The sequence below is a fragment of the Uloborus diversus genome, chromosome 3 (assembly GCF_026930045.1).
Source record: "Uloborus diversus isolate 005 chromosome 3, Udiv.v.3.1, whole genome shotgun sequence".
In the NCBI taxonomy this organism is placed as follows: domain Eukaryota; kingdom Metazoa; phylum Arthropoda; class Arachnida; order Araneae; family Uloboridae; genus Uloborus; species Uloborus diversus.
This window is the reverse complement of record NC_072733.1, coordinates 56930839-56948585: the sequence shown is the minus strand read 5'-3', so window position 1 is coordinate 56948585 and position 17747 is coordinate 56930839. Positions and strand designations below refer to the sequence as shown.

At 29.7% G+C, this 17747-nt stretch overlaps 1 protein-coding gene across 1 annotated transcript in view; it reads left to right on the top strand.

Annotated features, from left to right (window-relative positions):
* The window catches only part of LOC129218397 (acidic fibroblast growth factor intracellular-binding protein-like), a 44509-nt gene that overhangs the window by 12099 nt on the left and 14663 nt on the right, over positions 1 to 17747 (top strand). Inside the window, exons 4-8 of the mRNA XM_054852648.1 lie at positions 3634 to 3734; positions 7825 to 7958; positions 9594 to 9769; positions 12293 to 12379; positions 15733 to 15833. Of these exons, the coding sequence (XP_054708623.1) occupies positions 3634 to 3734; positions 7825 to 7958; positions 9594 to 9769; positions 12293 to 12379; positions 15733 to 15833 (599 nt within the window). The remainder of the gene's footprint in view (positions 1 to 3633; positions 3735 to 7824; positions 7959 to 9593; positions 9770 to 12292; positions 12380 to 15732; positions 15834 to 17747) is intronic.

The following is a 17747-nucleotide window of genomic DNA, read 5'->3' as shown; positions in this document are numbered from 1 at the left end:
AAACACATTTTTTGAATTAAATTGTTATTCTTGAACATAAAATATTAGCATTCTTTCATTTTCCACAGATACATTTTTTTTTTTGTAATTTAATAATGATTACTTTCACACATCTCATGAAAGTCAAACGTTTTTCAATCATGGTACTTGCCGAATCGTTAGCGAAATTTGCCGAATAAAAAATTTTGTGGGAGATCACTGTGATCATTTCATCGGGGCGCCTCAGAATGTGAAACGCCATCATTTCTTCATAAGTTTGACAGTTTGAATCTGAGGAACACTTTTTTACGTTTTTTTTTTTTTTTTGAGTCAAGGTTATTTGGCTTCTTTTAGGGGGGAGGGGGCGGCAGATTTCAAATTTGCCTAGGGGCGGCATGGAGCTATATTCAGCCCTGGGGAGTTTGTTCAAAAATTTGGGATGGCCCCTCCCAAGACAATCGGCTGGATCCGCCACTGCCTTCCAGTGAGCCAATTTCAAACCCTAAGTAAAGTTTTTCCTCCTATTCCTATATCAGCTAGTTTGCTGAGAAGAGCAACATGCGGTACCTTATCGAAAGCTTTTTGAAAATCAATATAGACAACATCCACACACTTTTTTTTATCTAAAGCTGAGGTAACCTTATTGTAGAGATGCAATAAATTAGTAGCACACGATTTACCTTTCCTGAACCCACACTGCAAACTTGTCAACAGACTGTTAGTCTCTAAGAACATAATCTTAATTTTGATCAAACTTTCAAAAATCTCACAAACCACTGAAGTCAGACTTACAGGTCTATAATCCACGTTATGTTAGCCAGTTTCCAGTCCTCTGGCACTGTCCCCAAGTTATAAGAAACATTGAAAATATTGAAAATAACATCCACTAATTCCTCTGCACATTCAGCTAAAATTTTTGGATAAATATTATCAAGTCCCGGAGCGTTAGTTGCTTTAATTTTTTTCAAATGAAATAGAACCTCCTCCCTGGAAAACACAAAATCCTCAATCTGTATAATAGCTTGTGTCTTGTTAGTAGCAACTGTTGAGACAACAGTTATCATTAAACACACTGGAAAAAAAGTTATTAAGAACATTTGCAATATCCCTAACGTTTCGAATTAAATTTCCATTCTCATCAACCAATGGCTCAATTTGACCATTTCGAGCTTTCCCAGAATTTGTGTGAGCAAAAAACCTTTTAGGATTCCTGTCAATGTTATCTGCTAACCTTTGCTCCAATTCCCTTTTCTGAATCAGTGCCAAATACTTAAAATTATGCCTTGCCTTACAATACTGGAGCCTAATACTCTGACCAGTTTCTTTAAACTGACGAAAAGCAGCTTGCTTATAATTTAGAGCTTCTTTTGTCTCCCTATGTGAACCACATGGACCATTTTTTAGTTCTAACACCTTTTCCCCTAAAGGGAACATAATCCCCAACCATTTTTGCTAGTTTTTTCTTTAATTCCGTCCACTGCAGATCTACTTTGCTATTTTCGAATCCTGACGAAAATATCTCTTTTAAGCTCTTCCTAAGTGCGACAGAATCAGTGTTTCTGAAATTGGGCAGAAACCTAAAACTTTCATCCTTGTACACTTCAAATTTAATCCAGAACCTAATACTGTTATGATCACTATCTCCAATATGTTCCCCTACACGCAACCCCTAAACGGAACTTACTACGTCACAGAAAACTAGATCCAAAATCGTTATACAACTTCCTGAGTTACAACTTGATCTAAGAAACAGTCGTCAATTACTGTTAAAAATTCCTCTTCTCTGCCATTTCTAGGATAAAAATTATTCCAATCAATACCCGGAAAATTGAAATCTCCCAGTATGATGACGGATCCCTTACCGGACATGTCACTAATAATAAGATACATCTGTTCATCTTGTCCCTGGTTTGAATTAGGCGGCCTATAAATGTTCCCCGAAGCGCAATTCTTTCCCCTTATTGCTGATCAATTCTAGCCAAACCATATCAATATCAGTTGGTTTATCATTTTCGATCAATTCATTGCAAATGAAAGTGTCCCTAACATAAAATAAAACTCCACCACCTCTTTTGCCTACTCTATCTTATCTAAACAAATTATACCAGCAGTACATAATAAATCTGCATCAAATTCGGTCGCCCATGTCTCTGTAACTCCAATAACATCCAACTTCTCATCTATAATTATGCTTTTCAATTCTTCCATCTTGCTTCTAATACTGCGAGCATTGGTATAAGAAACTTTAAGCATACCCAAATTGCTTTTATTCAACATCCTGAAATTTCTTTACTCACAATTGTTCAAATTACTACTCGTATCAGAGCCCCTATTTCCATTTCTAGTAATATCCAAATAATTATCATCCTTGGTGCTTGAACCATACCCCCCATTCAAACTTAGTTTTTTGACTTTGAAGACCCTAAAATTAAACCATTAACCATTTTGACCCCTGTAGAGCTCAGATGCAGGTCATCCCAAGCAATCCAATCACGTTTACAAAGACTCCACACATCAATGAATGTCAACATCATATCATGTCATACATGTGTTATTTTTCTTTTTACACTGTAGTTGCTCAGAAAATATCGAATAATATTTTCCTAGTTGATAGCAAACAAGGATTACCTTTTTAGAAATGTTTTGTCTTTTTTAGATTGATGATTCATGCTTATGTTATATGTTCAAACTGAAGATATTTATTGCTTCAATTTTTAATTTTTGGAACTTTTTTTTCTTTTCTCTCTCTTTTATATTTTTATTTATTTATTTATTTTTTCCGGATTAAAATTATTGCTTTCATCACTTTTTCTTTCATCACAAGACTACCCACACATTTTTTGCTATTTTGATTGTTATACTATAGGCCTCATAAAATTGTATTTTCATTTTCTGACACCTTGTACACATTTTTATATTTTTCATCATAGTTTGTAGTGATTTAATAGAGTTCAGTTTCTAACTTAAAATATTTTAATTTAATAAAGTAAAATACAAAACAGTCAACTGAAACCTTGTATCATTTTAAATTTTTCAAAAACCTTTTTATGTTCTAGATTTTATGGCTGCTTTTTTTTTCTTTGCAGATTTAGTGTTCTGTAAAAACACCTTTATTTGACACTGAAGTTTTTACGTTTTGTAATCACATTTTTTTAAATATCTCCAGTTAGTATCTAGCTTAATATCTCCAGTTTTGCATAAACTTGCTCTTTTTGGCAACTTTATGTCTGTAATTCCATACATACTTATCAGTATCATTAGGCCAGTTCAAAAATAAGAAGCTTAAAATCAACTTAATTTTTGTAGATGTGAAAAGCCATGTTTGATTTTATAACTTTTTCCTCTGAATGAAAACTGAGCTCTTAATTGCTTAAAGTACTTATTTGTTCTCTGTGAAGTTTCTAAACTCAACTAGGTTTAGTATTATAGAGATTGCTAAATCTTTAGTTTGTGGTTTTATTTCACTTATTATAAATTAAAAAAAAAAAAAAATCCATAAGTCATATGGTTGAACAACCTCCTATCTTATAAGATTAGTGTTCTTAAATCTGCAGGAATAACTTTATAAAATAATATACAAGTGATATACAAAGAATAGCACATGTACCAATTATTGCATTTTTTGAATTACATGCATGTATTTTATATTTACAGTTTGATAATGTTAAAAGAGTGTATAAAGTTGTTGAAGACTGTAATTCTGATTTGGCTGATACAATACGGAGCACATTCCTCTTTTCTGAAAAACTTGCTAGGTAAATATCCTTTTTTTAAAACTAGTATTGTATTACCCCGCATTATCCGGCATGCCGCAAAATTTGGGGGTCGCCAAATCTTCAGTAACTTTCCTAGTCCTATTCGGCATACCTGAAAAAATTAGGTACGGGGAAAAAAATAAATACTATAAAAAATATATGTTCAACTTAAAAATTAATATAAGTTCTATACATATCTTATTTGTATAAAAAAGTTTAATTTTGTAAAAATATTTACTAACAATGTCATTTGTTATTTTAACACGAAAAATATTGTTTAATAACAAATAATTTTATTAAAATTAATTTAAAACTAAGTAAGCAAACATTTAAGCAGTAAGTTACTGCCCCTAAACCAGTTCTAAGTAATTTATCATAGCTATTCAATAAATAGAAATTAAACATACCTCTCTAAAAGGAATCTAAGATGCAGACATCCCTTGTATAACATGGTACTTCTACAACACAGTTTCGATATTACACGGTAGCAAATTTGCAATTATTACAACACAGTTTCGATATTACACGGTACAAAACTTGATTTTAAATACTACTCGGTTTTGATGCAACACCAATTTTAAAAGAAGGAATTTTGTTTTTGTGCAATATAGTGTTAAAAAATGTATGATAATTAATCACTCTAATAAGTTTTTACTTTGTTTTTATGAAACTGTTACGAATAATTGTCTGTCTTCAGCTCTTTCCCGTATAGCACTAACTTTTAACTTTTTGATACATACTTTATTTCTCATCAGTTTTCTAAAAGCAAAAAATGTGAATAATATTTGGTTTCCAATGCATTGTAAGAAAATAACATTAGGATTAAACATAAGCTAAATTTGGCAAACGATAAATAAAAAATGTAGTTGAAATAAAATATGAAATAGAATAAATAGAATAATGCTATTTATTTTATTTCATATTTTGTTTTGTTGTTGTTGCTCAGAGGAACTTTATTGCTATAGAAAAGCTCAGATTTTTTTTTTCTTATAGAATGCATTTTGTTCTTAGTAAAGAGAGTTCTTAAAGATTTTTCTTGTTATGCATACCACTTTTAATTTGAGGTACGTAAAATAACTAAGCTTTATTGTTTAACAACTCTTATTTTTAAATCAGTATGTCCTTGGTATGTTCTGGTAGCTGGTTTTCGTTTGTATATCCTATTGAGCCAAAATTTCAGCAATTATAAAATTTGCACCTTATGACTTGGTTTTGATATAACACGGTATACATTCCTCGATTTACATTATTTCAAGGTCAGGTATAACACAGTTTCGATGTAACATGGAACATGGCTTTGATACAACACGGAACACATTGACATGATTTATGATATGTACATGATTAATTAGATTAAAAAATAAGTAAAAAAAGTATTTATAAAAAAGTATCGTGTAACATGGTTTCGATATTACACGGAACGAATTAACCGTGTTATAAGAGGGATACCCCCCTACAATTGATTTTAATAATTATGAACAAATCGCAGTAACGATAATTGCTTCTGAATTGATTACTTTATTGGCATGTAATTAAATCCATTAATAATGACCTACTATAAATAACATGCACATTTTTTTGTAATACACCTTTTTTTTTTTTTTGAAAGAAGGTTACTTTTGGGATTAATTTTTTCCCCCTTACAGTGGTTTGCTTTCTGATTGGAACTAAATGTGCAAATTTACTTTTCTTTTGTTGCAAAATAAATCTTAAATTATCCAGCATGCCGGAAAATTCGAATTTCCCGGCATGCTGGTCAACCTCGCTTTTTCGAGCATTGCCGGATAATATCGGGATGTGATTTTATAACTAGATTATGTGATCTTATAACTGGTTAGTTTCTAAGTGATTGTTTTTTTGGATTTCTTTATTTTTAATCTTTATCTTCTGCATTGAAAATTAAATTAAAAATATTAAAGTGTCAGATATTTAAACTCATTTTACTGTTAACATTGAATCTTTTTTTTTTTTTTTTTGTACTTCAAAAATTTTAGTTTAGTTATAATTTTTTTCTAATGCAATTAGAGTCATTTTATGTACCACAAAGGGTATAAAAATGCATTTATGATTTAATAGCAGGTCTAATACTAATCATTTATATTTTTGCAAAGCTATTTACTTTTTCCTTTTTTTTTTTTAAAACTAAAGAGAGCTAGCAATTATAGACTTTTCACAGGCATGCCAACAGCTGCGCTTTGAGCAATTTTTCTCTGTTTTCCAGTGTTTGGGTTTGCAGCACTCCTTCTTTCCCTATATTTCAAAAAGGACTCCTTTTGCCCTCGTTTTTCGCTTTTTTTTTTTTTCCTTCATTGCAGTTTTGTTCTACATTGCCCGAAACGTTGTCTTATTCTGGCAACTTCAATCGGCATTGTATACCTGCTGTACTTTTCATTTTAATATTTGAGAGATCACTGTATTCCTTGAAAACATGTCAACCTTGAACTTGTACATCGCAGGGAGTTACTTCTTGTATTTAACATTACAATCTTTCATAAAAAGAATAAAAAATATTGAAGCAGTTAAATACTTTTGAAAGTGTCCGTTTCAAACAAAGTGTTTTGTTGATTTTTTTGAAATTACCACTTTTATGTTGAAAAGGCTGTAACTAAAAATAATTAGCATTGCAAAATCTTTTTAGGATATTTTTGTAAGATCCTTCAGTTGTAATTATTGTTTAGAAACGTCTTAAAAAGGAGTTTTAGGAAACCATTCATTAATTATGTAAGAATAATTTTGGCAATTTTTGACCCCCCCCCCCCTATCTTACATAAGATTCCATTTCGTTTTTCAAAATAATAAACGAATCAATCTTACGTCACTGGAATCGTGTTTAAATTCACTATTATTATTATTTTTTTTAACTTTTTGTGTAAAGAAATACTTACTAAATGGAATCTAGACTGAATGTTTTTTTTGACAAATAATTTTTGTATATGATGCAATACTAATTAAAAATAAAGCATGCTGTACACAGTGCGGTTCTTTTATTATATTTTGCACTATTCATTATTTGAAAAACAAGTAAAAAACAGCTCATCCTAATACATTTTTTACCTTACAGAAGCAAATGAAATATGATCCCTGCCAAACCACTTGACTGCTTGATTTCTAATATAAAAAATATCGACTTGAAAAATATTATGTAAGAATGGGTCTGACCTCTTCCCACCCCCCTAGTAAGGGCATCTAGAGATTTTTCGAACACCCCCCCCTCATGACCCTTAGATGGTTAATGAATGTCCCCTAAGTAGTATAAAGAGAAAACTCAAATCTGTGCTAGGCTTTTTTTTATATCTCCTTCAATATTTACAAAATGTTGTGAATAGTGACAACGTAACTAGAGCTACTTCAAAACACAGAATTGTGTAGTTTTTGATTTAATGAATAAATTGATGATTTGAAATTTTTAACAAAATTCAATTGCGTAATTTCACATTTAATTCAGAAAAAAATATAATTGGAAAAAAAGTATATTTGTTTTCACATTAAAATTTTCAATAAGGGTACTGCATTACAATTTAAATTTTATCTTATTTTATGCAAATAGTCTAGGTCAAAAGTCTAGTTTCTCTAGTTTTTTCCAATAAAATAATGTTTTTTTATTTTTATGCAATGCAAATCTGATTTTTTTTGGAAGTCTTTCTTTCATTATATTTGTGGGATATCATTGAATGGAGTTGGTGTTTTTCAGTATAGAAAATTCTCTTGTATAGCAGTTGTTCTAAAGAATGCTAGGATAACTTTTCAATCGTAGAAGAGAAAGTTCCCCCATAAAATTTGTTAGATAAAATGAGCAATGGTATTTGAGAAGGATGTTTTTGATGCATTTAATTTTTTTAACTCTTCAATCAAAAATATTCACATGTGCTGTTAGAAAGTAAAAATGACTTACTTTTTTAATGTGTTTATCAATTTTATAATTAATTAGAGCATGTCTTTATACTTTGAAAATATTGCATTTTCACAAAGGAATATGTTTTCTGCTTTAGTTATTGAGTTATCAGACTGTCAGTCCTACTAAATTTGGTGTGACAGTTGTTGCATTTGTGAGTGTAGAGATATATATGTATTTTTAAATTTTATTTTACAGAAAATATGCAGCCATAGTGTACTTAACCAGCAATCGATTTGAAACCAGTAAAAAAAAGCTTCAATATTTGACATTTGATGACTTTCTATATTGTGCCAATTGGATGATGTGTAAATGGTCTTGTACAAAGTCAGGTTAGAGCAATAAGCTGTAATGTTATAATATTTTCTGATACTCTTTGTATATTTTAAAAGTTTTATTTATCATAGTATCTTTTGAATGTTTTCAGCCTAAAAACCTTTTGACTACTATTTTTTATTCTGCTTTGATCATTCTCCTGGGGGAATCTTTTCTCTTTATATTTCTTTTTTTAAATGTGTGTGCACATTTTTTTCCTTATCTTTATTATAGATAGAGCATGAACCTTTTTGTTAAAAAATTTATACTTTTGTATTAACTACCAATCTTTAACCTAGCTTGAAATATCATGCTTGGTTAAAGAAATTGAAATTTCATTTAAACTACACTTACTTATTTTCTCTTTATTCTCTCAATTTTTGATTTTCATAAACATGTTTTTGTGTGTTTTTTGTTCAACACTTATTTCAACTACCCAAAAGATATGTTTTGCAATTTATAATGTTAGCAAAAATATAAATTTAAAAAAATGCAGCTAAATATGTTATGGTACAATTTAAAGCATTTATACAAAACTTTTATGGTTTAATGGAAATATCATTTCCCTAACTTTGTCTCATACATGTACCAAAGTGAAAATTAAAATTATTTCTCTGATAAAATATTTTCTACTTAGTTGTTAAAAATATTTTGGTTCAAATGAATAAATAAATGAAGCCTCATGGCACTTGGAAAATTGTGTTGACCATTATAAACTGAAACAAGCTTAGCATTAAATAAATAAATGCCGCACTAAACATCAGTAGGTATTTAAAATGTTAATAACGAGAACTTTACTACTACAGCTGTGTCAAGGTAAAGCACAGTATCTGCAGAATTAAGTTTTTGAAGTATTAGAAGAAACAAGTTTTGAATCTTATACAAGCAATTGAGCAATATTAGAATTTGGTGTTTTTTCCCCCCTTGTATTTTTTTTTTTTTTTTTTTTTTGGTGTGAACTGAATAAGCAAGCTTGTACAATAAATCTAAAATGCAATGAATGACAAAAATGGAAAAAGAAAAAAGTTTAGATATGGTGCTTTATCTTCAGATGGCGATTTATAATTTTATAATAGCACAAAGTAGTTTTGATATACCATAAAACTGAATAATATCAGTATCAAATTTTGAAAATGGCTTATATTATCATGAACCTTGATCTATAGAGGCATCCTGTTTACTGATTGGAATCAATTACATGTTTAAAAACATTGTCAAATTATTTTGGATAGAAGGTGCTACCAACAGAGTAATATATTTACCATTTTTCATTTGCCTCACATTCCCCTTCTTCTGTAAATTTTACTTTTTCATGAGACAAAGCACAGCAAATAAGGGTGTTATGTGCAATAAAATTATAATTTTGTCTGAAGTGATTAATTGTTATTTAAACAATTTCATATCCCATGTTTAGCTTATATTTTTCTCTTGAAGGAGGTGCAATGATTGTAAACATTTAACATTAATTTTCAGTTTTGACAAATTTCAGTTTCTGTGTTTGAATTGAAGAAAACATGTACGTGATGTGTTATTTTCTTTATAATTCATTTAGAGCATTTATACACAGCTATTACGGCCTAGTTCAAATATCATTTTACTAAGGAATACATGCATATGATATGTTATTTTCTCAGTATTATCAATTACTTTAGACTGTACATATGAAGAAACAGTGATGGAAATGGACCGAGAATTCCTTCAAGACCTTAGAGACTTAAAGCAATTGTTAGAAAAAGACTCTTATGATGAGTTGAAAGCTTATGTTTTATCAATCTTACGACCAAAAATATCAGACCGTCTTTATTCAGATATTGATTCAAATTTTAAGGTAAGCATTGACAGTCACTTATGTTTAGTTATGTTATGTATAAGTCATTTCATGTCAACTATCCCTAATTTTTTAAATTATCTGCACCCTGCTATCCCCATTTTTAGTGAAACTTCAGAGATGTACCCATACCTTTGAAACTAACCTTTGCAAATTTTTGACTTCTATGCCTAAATCTTGAGAATCTGTGATCTCTCAAGTAAAAGGCTAAAAAGTAAAAACAGCACATAGAGTTGTGTAATGCTTTTGGTACAATTAAGAAAAAAATATGCATACAGTTCATTTTAATTTGAATTATTCTAGAAATAACCCGCTCCAGTAGGGTTTGATAATGATTTTTTTATTGTATTAAATAACTACCTTATTTTTATTGATAAAAAACATGTTGCATTTGATAATTCCTGAACTTTATTAACAACCTTATTTATTTAAATTGTAATTCCTTATGCTGTATAAAAAAGTACTAAGTTTATATCGTTCTAACTAAATCTTGAATAACATGTTCCTAATAGTCATCAATAAAGGGAATACCAGGAAGACTCAGTATATCAATAGCCCAAATTATAATTATGTTCAACTGTAACTTGAACCATTTTCAAATGCTCAATGTAGCTCATCATTTTATGGTAGGATATAAAAACATGCTGCTGGACATGTCATTTTACCAAAAGAGGTTCTGACATTAACATACAGTGGAACCTTGATTTTACATTGTCCATTTTACATGTTTTCCTACTTCCAACGTTATTTTCTGCTGCATCATCAATATTGCTGTACTAATAATGTTAAAATATTCTATATTTTGTTACAATTTTTCAAAAAAATCTGCTCAATTTGTTTTTCTACACACCACTCAAATTCATTTTCCATCTACAAGACTCAAACTTTTTTTCTTTTTTCCATGACAATTTTGTTTTACAGCTGTTTGAAGCTGCTCTTGCATTCTTTTTGTTCTATCTTAATCTCCCTTAGAGGATCAGAGGAAACACCTTTCACATACAATCTTTCTTCACAATAACCGATTCCCAGAGCTGCCGATGCTCTCCTTCAAAATCTTCCAGTTGTCAATGACACATAACAGCTCATTTTTATTGATTATTTTTCAACAATAAAATAAAATGTGTAAACAGTACTTTTCAATCATAAATACTTACAATTAAGGCTTTAGTAACAACTTTCTATATATGATAAAGTTAAAATTTTAACATTTTTAACAAAAAACAACTAATGAAAGAAGTCGTATGGCAAAGCTGTATGTTCAAAATGAAAAATGATTTTCAGTAAATAGTTTAGTAAAATCTTCAACATTTCTAATAATTTTAATATACAGGGTGTTCCGTTTCAACCTGCAAAACCTTTATTTTCGCAACCATTAGTCCTAGATGCATACTTCCAATTGCAAAAATGTTCAAAATCTGATGCTGAGTTAAGAAATTGAAAGTTTGAAGTAAATAGAAAATTAAGTCAAAAAACATAAAATTTAACGTTTTATACTGTCCCCAGGTCCCCTAACTTACATTTAGGGAAATGAACTCCATTGAAAACTATTACTGATACAAAAAAAAACTCGATATTTGTGTGACCAATATTCACCGAGATATGAATCGCAGTGGTTTGTGACTTACTCCACTTTTCACTGGCCATCAATAACACCTTTTGGGGGTAAATATAGCGGTTACCAAGGGTTTGAAATTATATGTTTGCATATAGTGTGGTTTTTTTCAAATTGTTCGAGGTTTTGTTGTGTGTTTTTGCGTATCACGGCGTAACATTTGCATTTATTTTTGAATAGCAATGAAAAATATACATACCTTGTTTTTCTTTCTTTGACGACCTGTCATTCTTCTTAAGGGCGATAAGTTCCAATCTCATCTTCTGTATGGTCCCTTAAAACTTTAAACTGGCATATCACCTTGAGTTTTTGTCGCACAAAAGTCAAAGTTTTTTGTGTCTGTAATAGTTTTCAATGGAAAATATTTCTCTAAATATATACTAGGGGACCTGGGGCCCGTATAAAAAGTTAAATTTTGTATTTTTTGACTCATTTTTATATTTGCTTCAAACTTTCAATATCTTAACTCTGCGTCTGATTTTGAACATTTTTGCAATTGTAAGTATACATCTAGGACTAACGGTGTATTGTACGGTATGTAACATCTAAGACTAAATCTTCATCGAGACATCTATGTCTTGGAACACCTCACCTTGAATCTCTTCATTCCCATTAGGTTTTACATCAACAGGTATGTATTTGCCTTTAATTTTTAACTGACTCTTTTTGCTACCGTAGTACATGTATTGGATAGCTGGAACTATATTATCTGCCATATTGAAGCATCAAAGAATTCATGTTAGTGCCGATAAAATGGAAGATAGTTTTTTATAATGTAAACATTGTTCATGATAGTTTTTTTTTATCATAATTACAAAAGCTTATGTGTGCTTCACTTATTTTTATTACATTTTGAAGTATTTTGTTATTTGTTTTAAAAAGCTGAAATTGGTATAATTTCTATTTTTTAGTCATTTACTCGAACATTTGTTAATATTGCATATGGACTGAACCACAGTAAAGAAGTTAGAGATTTATTTGTAGATATTGTAGAAAAGGTAACTCGCCTCTTTTTAATTAAAAAAATATTTAAATATTTCCATGTATATGACATTTAGTTTACAGTTCTAATGTTGGTTACCAAATTTGTCATAAGTTGTTTCCTGTAATATTTTCTTTAATAAATATTAGTTTTTCCATTATTATAAGACAATTCAATTCAAAATCAGTCAAATAATTGCTTTTATTTGTTCTACAAAATTTACTAGGTTTTCTTCTCAGATTCAACTTAAATTGTTTGGAAATATTTGGTTTAGTTTTCTTATTGTTTTTCCTCTATATGCAGTAGATTCCTATTATATATACTGCATTAATGCCATAATTTTTGGGACACTATATGAAATAGTTATACTGAATGATCATGTAATAACTCTCTAGAGTAATTTGAAAGTTCTGTTTGATCACAGATCTCTTCAGGCATTTACTGAATATATTGATTTTTACCTTTAAAATTACTAATGATGGGCATCGAAATGGATATGAGGTTGAATTCATAAAATGCTGCTAGTAAACGTTTTTTAAAGAATTTAATCTGTTTATTGCATGTTCTTTTTTTGTCAGCCGAATTAATTTATTGGGCCCCTCTCGGTAACATAAACTCAAAGGGCAAAACCCTTTAGGATCTGTTAAGGATATTTTCAGCAATGTGATTTTTAAGTGTCTTACTAAATTCAGTAGTTGTTTAGCTATCAAAACATAATATTCTGCTTTAAAAAATATGTATAAGTTCCAGGTATAAAAAATTTAATCAAATGAAAAAAAAAGATACTCAGCTGAAATGTGATTAAGAGGCTCTAAATAGCCTTAAAATAGTTTTTATGCTGCATTTTGTTGACAATTTGTGCTTTATCACATTTTTTTTTTTTTTTCGTGTTAAGCTTAAGTTCTATTTAGCTTTCAGAACCAACTTTCCCTAGTTTTGACTTTAAGCTAAAGTAATATAGTATTCAACATCCACCTGTAAATTTTAAATATCCAATTTAATTTGTTGGCTGTTTGGAGATAAAAACTTATCTCGAAACTCCTCACTACATCACATAACAATGACAATGCTGTATTTGCTCTCATAGCTATGCTATTTTAGTATTTTTCAATTTAATTGGGTGACAAATATTTAGTTATTTAAAGATGATATCTTCATCCAACAGCTAACTGTTTTCCAAGTTTTATGAATACTAAAGATCAATTTGATTTTAAATGGTAAAGGTATAAATAAGCATTATTTCTTTTCTTTCATATAACAAAAATGTTAAAACAAAACATATTGGTAAATTATCATAAATGAAATTTAAACTGTGGCTACATCAATACTTTTAAAATTTTTTCCCATGTGTTTAGAACTTATGAAAATGCAAATATTATATGAATATAAATTCCCTTCTTGTTTGAAATATGATTGTCAATTTTGTCTATCATATGTGGTTTTACATAGGCTGTTGGCACTGTAAAAAAAAGAAAAAAAAAATTAATCATAACTTTTTATATTTAAAAGCTGTCATTTTTGCTGCAGTTTGCTTCTATCTAATAGCTTGACAGTAGCTATAACTAAAATTTTCCATGCATGTTTGATGCTCTTTTCTTAAGGCTTGTTTAAATAAACCAAAAGTGCAGTGCAGAAGGACATTAAGAAAGTGTCAGTTGATTTTACAGGTATTTTATTATATGGGATACAATTTAATCCTGTTTCCAATTCTTTCTGTGCTAACTGAGTGGTAGTTGGCATAGAAATATGACTAGACCCTTTGTCCATATTAAGCTCAACTTTGTTGACATCTTTTCCATACAAAGATGGAGTTTCTTCTTCAAAACTTGGTTCTATAATTTTTTCCTGATATTAAAGTGAAATAATCCTCACTTTACTTGAGTTCTTTTTATTTTTAAAGTTTAGTTGTTGTAATGTTACACAATTTTTTCCCTCTCCGGCAATATGCTTTCCCAAAAAAAAAAAAAAAAAAAAAAAAACGAGACATGAATGTTAGTTTGCTTTTTTAAAGGTTTTTTACCTGCTTTTAAAATCAATAATCAGTATAAATCTGTTGAGAAATCATGCCCGAAACTGGGTTTAGGTTACTTGAAAAATCTTGTTGTAGCAGTTAAAGTAATTTTTTTATTATTTTAAACATATATAAGTGAAAAATAAATTTGTGTGCGCAACATCAAACATGTGCACTGCTGAAAATGGTTCTCCATGTTTGAGAATTTATTCCTTTTGCATCCTGATAATATTTCATTTCTTTTGAAAGTTGCAAGCTATTTTCGCATTTGCTGCCAATTTATTATTAATTAAAAAAATTTATTTCTTTTTCCTTATCTTTTTTTTTTTTGTTATTAAATAACAGGTAGTTTGTTTTATTACTTCATTTTATTGTGCCTTTTAAAGTATTTTTTAAGGTGCATCATATCGTCCTGATTCATGCATATAACTCTAACTTCTTGTTCTTATTGTAGTAATTTGTAATCCACCTGGAGTTCAGCTTTTTTTCCAAACTGGCTCTTTCATGCCAAGTTCAAAAGTTATATATTTTTATTAGTGTTATCCCTTGCTGTAGTGCTATTAAAGTTTCATCAGTACCAATCATATCATTCCAATTTTTTAGTTTATTGGAACTATAAACATTGTTTATTTAGAAAAATGGAAAATTAATGTGCTTTGTGGTGTGATTAAACACTTCAACTTCATAGGTTTTACTACCTGTTCATCACATATCTACATCGCAACTTTGATTGGGTAAAGGAGTTTAAATTTGTGGTGTAGTGGGGCTGCAACCGTGCTCTACTTTACTAGGCTACTTTCTTTGCTGTTTCAGTATATTTTAAATGTTTTTTTTTTTTTTTTTTGAAAATCCTAATTTCTTCCCAAAACAGACAAGAGTTGACTCTATTTTGGTCTCAATCCTGCCTACAATGGACATTTATCAACACCTTCATTAGTTATAACTATATAATATAGGTATTTCAAATAGCGGAAGTCAGAATCAGTACACAGTGAAAGAAGGGATGCCATATTTAGGTGCTTATGAAATTTGTTTTTATTTTGCTTTTGTTTTGTCAATCATTTTATCCTTTTTCTAAGGAGTTCTCCCAATCCAAATAGATCGATGAAAGAAACTCAAAGACAGTTTATTTTAATTCACTCACTCCCCTCCCTTCCAGCTCCAGTGTTGCCTTCTGGGAAGAAAGTGTGCTGCAACACTGATTTAAAAGTAGTCATACAATTCACAAATTATGCACATTTTGAGACATTGAGTGAAAACGATTCAGATTTTTTTTTTTTTTTGCTTCAACTCTTAATCTGATGTGTAACTTTAACTTTTCTATGTGTACTTATTCTAATTTTCTATTTTGTATTTAGCTTATTGAACCAATTAGACAAGGAAAATGGTCAAACAAAGAACTTCTGATATTTCTGGATGCATATACATCTGCTGCAGCTTCTGTGCATTTATTTAGAAGGTATATCTGATTTAAAGTCTTGTGGTTCTTAATGTGCTTGTAAAATAAATAAGTAAAACAATTTTTTTCTGATAGCAGTTCATTTTTAACAGAAACTTATTATGACTAAGTTATTGCTGTTTTTAGCATTGGCCTATAAAATGTTGCTCACGAATTATGATGCTGTTAAATATTTCTTCTTGTTAAAATCCTTTCTCACCTTCCTTGTAGTGATGTGTGGATTGAATTTTCCAATTAAAAAAAGTTGTTTGAAATGTTGATGAATAAATCAAATTGTTCATTAAAACATTTTATAATACTTAGTTAAATTTGGAAACCAGTTGTTGCAGAGTTTGATTTTCTTTTTTTTCCTAATATTTGGCAAATTTCTGGTGAATGCTGCTAGTAGCTTAGTTTTTTGGCTTCAAAAGCATACATGAAGTATTAAGCAAATCCATTTTTAGGTCTCCCCAAAAATAATTTCCTGAAACAGCTATCCCCAAATCATGCATTGATGAAAAGCTATAAAATTTCAGGAAGTTACCAATTTTCTCAAAAATGCATAGTTCACAATTAAATTTTGAAAACTGAAAGCAAAAGGCATGACCTAAAGTTTTCAATGTTTCCATAATGATGAGTTTTGTCGCAGTGTAAATCAATCCCATTTCTAGCTCAAAATGGAAGAAGAAGCAGGCCTTTTATTTGCTCGGTGGTGCCCCCCCCCCCCCCCCAGGTTCTAAAATTTAACATTATTATGCATTTGTGATTTTTTTTTTTTTTTTTTGCTGTTATTTCCCTATGAAATGCATTGAATATATACCCTCCCTGGAAAGGTTTGAAATGACAGGCTTGGGGAAGGCACTTTTCTGAATTTAAACATCTTCAGAGTCTGCGGGGGGGGGGGGGGGATCAGGTGTTTTTACATACTTCTACCAAAGAAAGTACATTTTTTTTTTTTTTTTGTTAAAATGTGTGGAAAACGGAAATTTTTTGGCTGCTGTATTACCTTCTGTTACGTTGCCTCTATGTATTGCTACAGTAACCCAACTTAGCAACAATAATTTTCTCTTTTCAATGACTTCCAAAGAACATACATTTTCCAAATCAGGCACGAAGTTACCAGAGCCAAGCTTATGGATTAGTTTAGAAATAGAAGGAACTGTCTATTAAATTTTTTTTGAAAAGTTCTTTTTTTTTTATTTGAGATATTTTCCATTTTGAGGGAAGAGGGGGCAGTTGCCCTGCCTTGCCCCTCTCTCAACATGCCCATGGTTTAAATATAAATTATTTTCTTAGATATCCATCAAAATACTAGATTAATATAACTCTTTAATTAGTCTATTCTATTTGTACTTATTTTGTAAGACATTTATCTGATTATTTTTTGAAACTGAAAAAGGAGAATACTAGAAAACTATGCTTCAAGAAAAAAACGTGACATATATTAATTTATTACCGAAAATTTGAAGCATAAGATAGTATGAGAAAGTTTTCATTTTACCTTTGGAATTGGTAAATAAGCTTTTTTCTTCCAATTTTTGGATATTGTGCTTTTTAGGAAGTAATTTCATGCAGTTTCAGATGTCCTTCATTTTCCGCATGATCTAGCAAAAAAGTTTTTAGATTTGCTCTCTTTGGCCTTTCTCATCACTGGTTTTAAGTTATTTTAATTATTTAAAATTATGCCTTAGCAGAACATTTTAGCAATTTTAAAAATAAACTAGGTACCAATAATATATCTAACTTTTACATCCTAATTTCTAACCCTGTGTTTGGCAGGGAATGCAAGTGGTTAATAAATGTTTTAAATTGAACCCTCATTTGAAAATGCCCCATAAATGTATATGTGTTGGAAGAAAATTTTTTTTTCAGAGGTTTTTTTTCTTCTTTTTGAGCTTAGATATTGTTTCAGAATTAGAGAAATTGGTTTGTTTG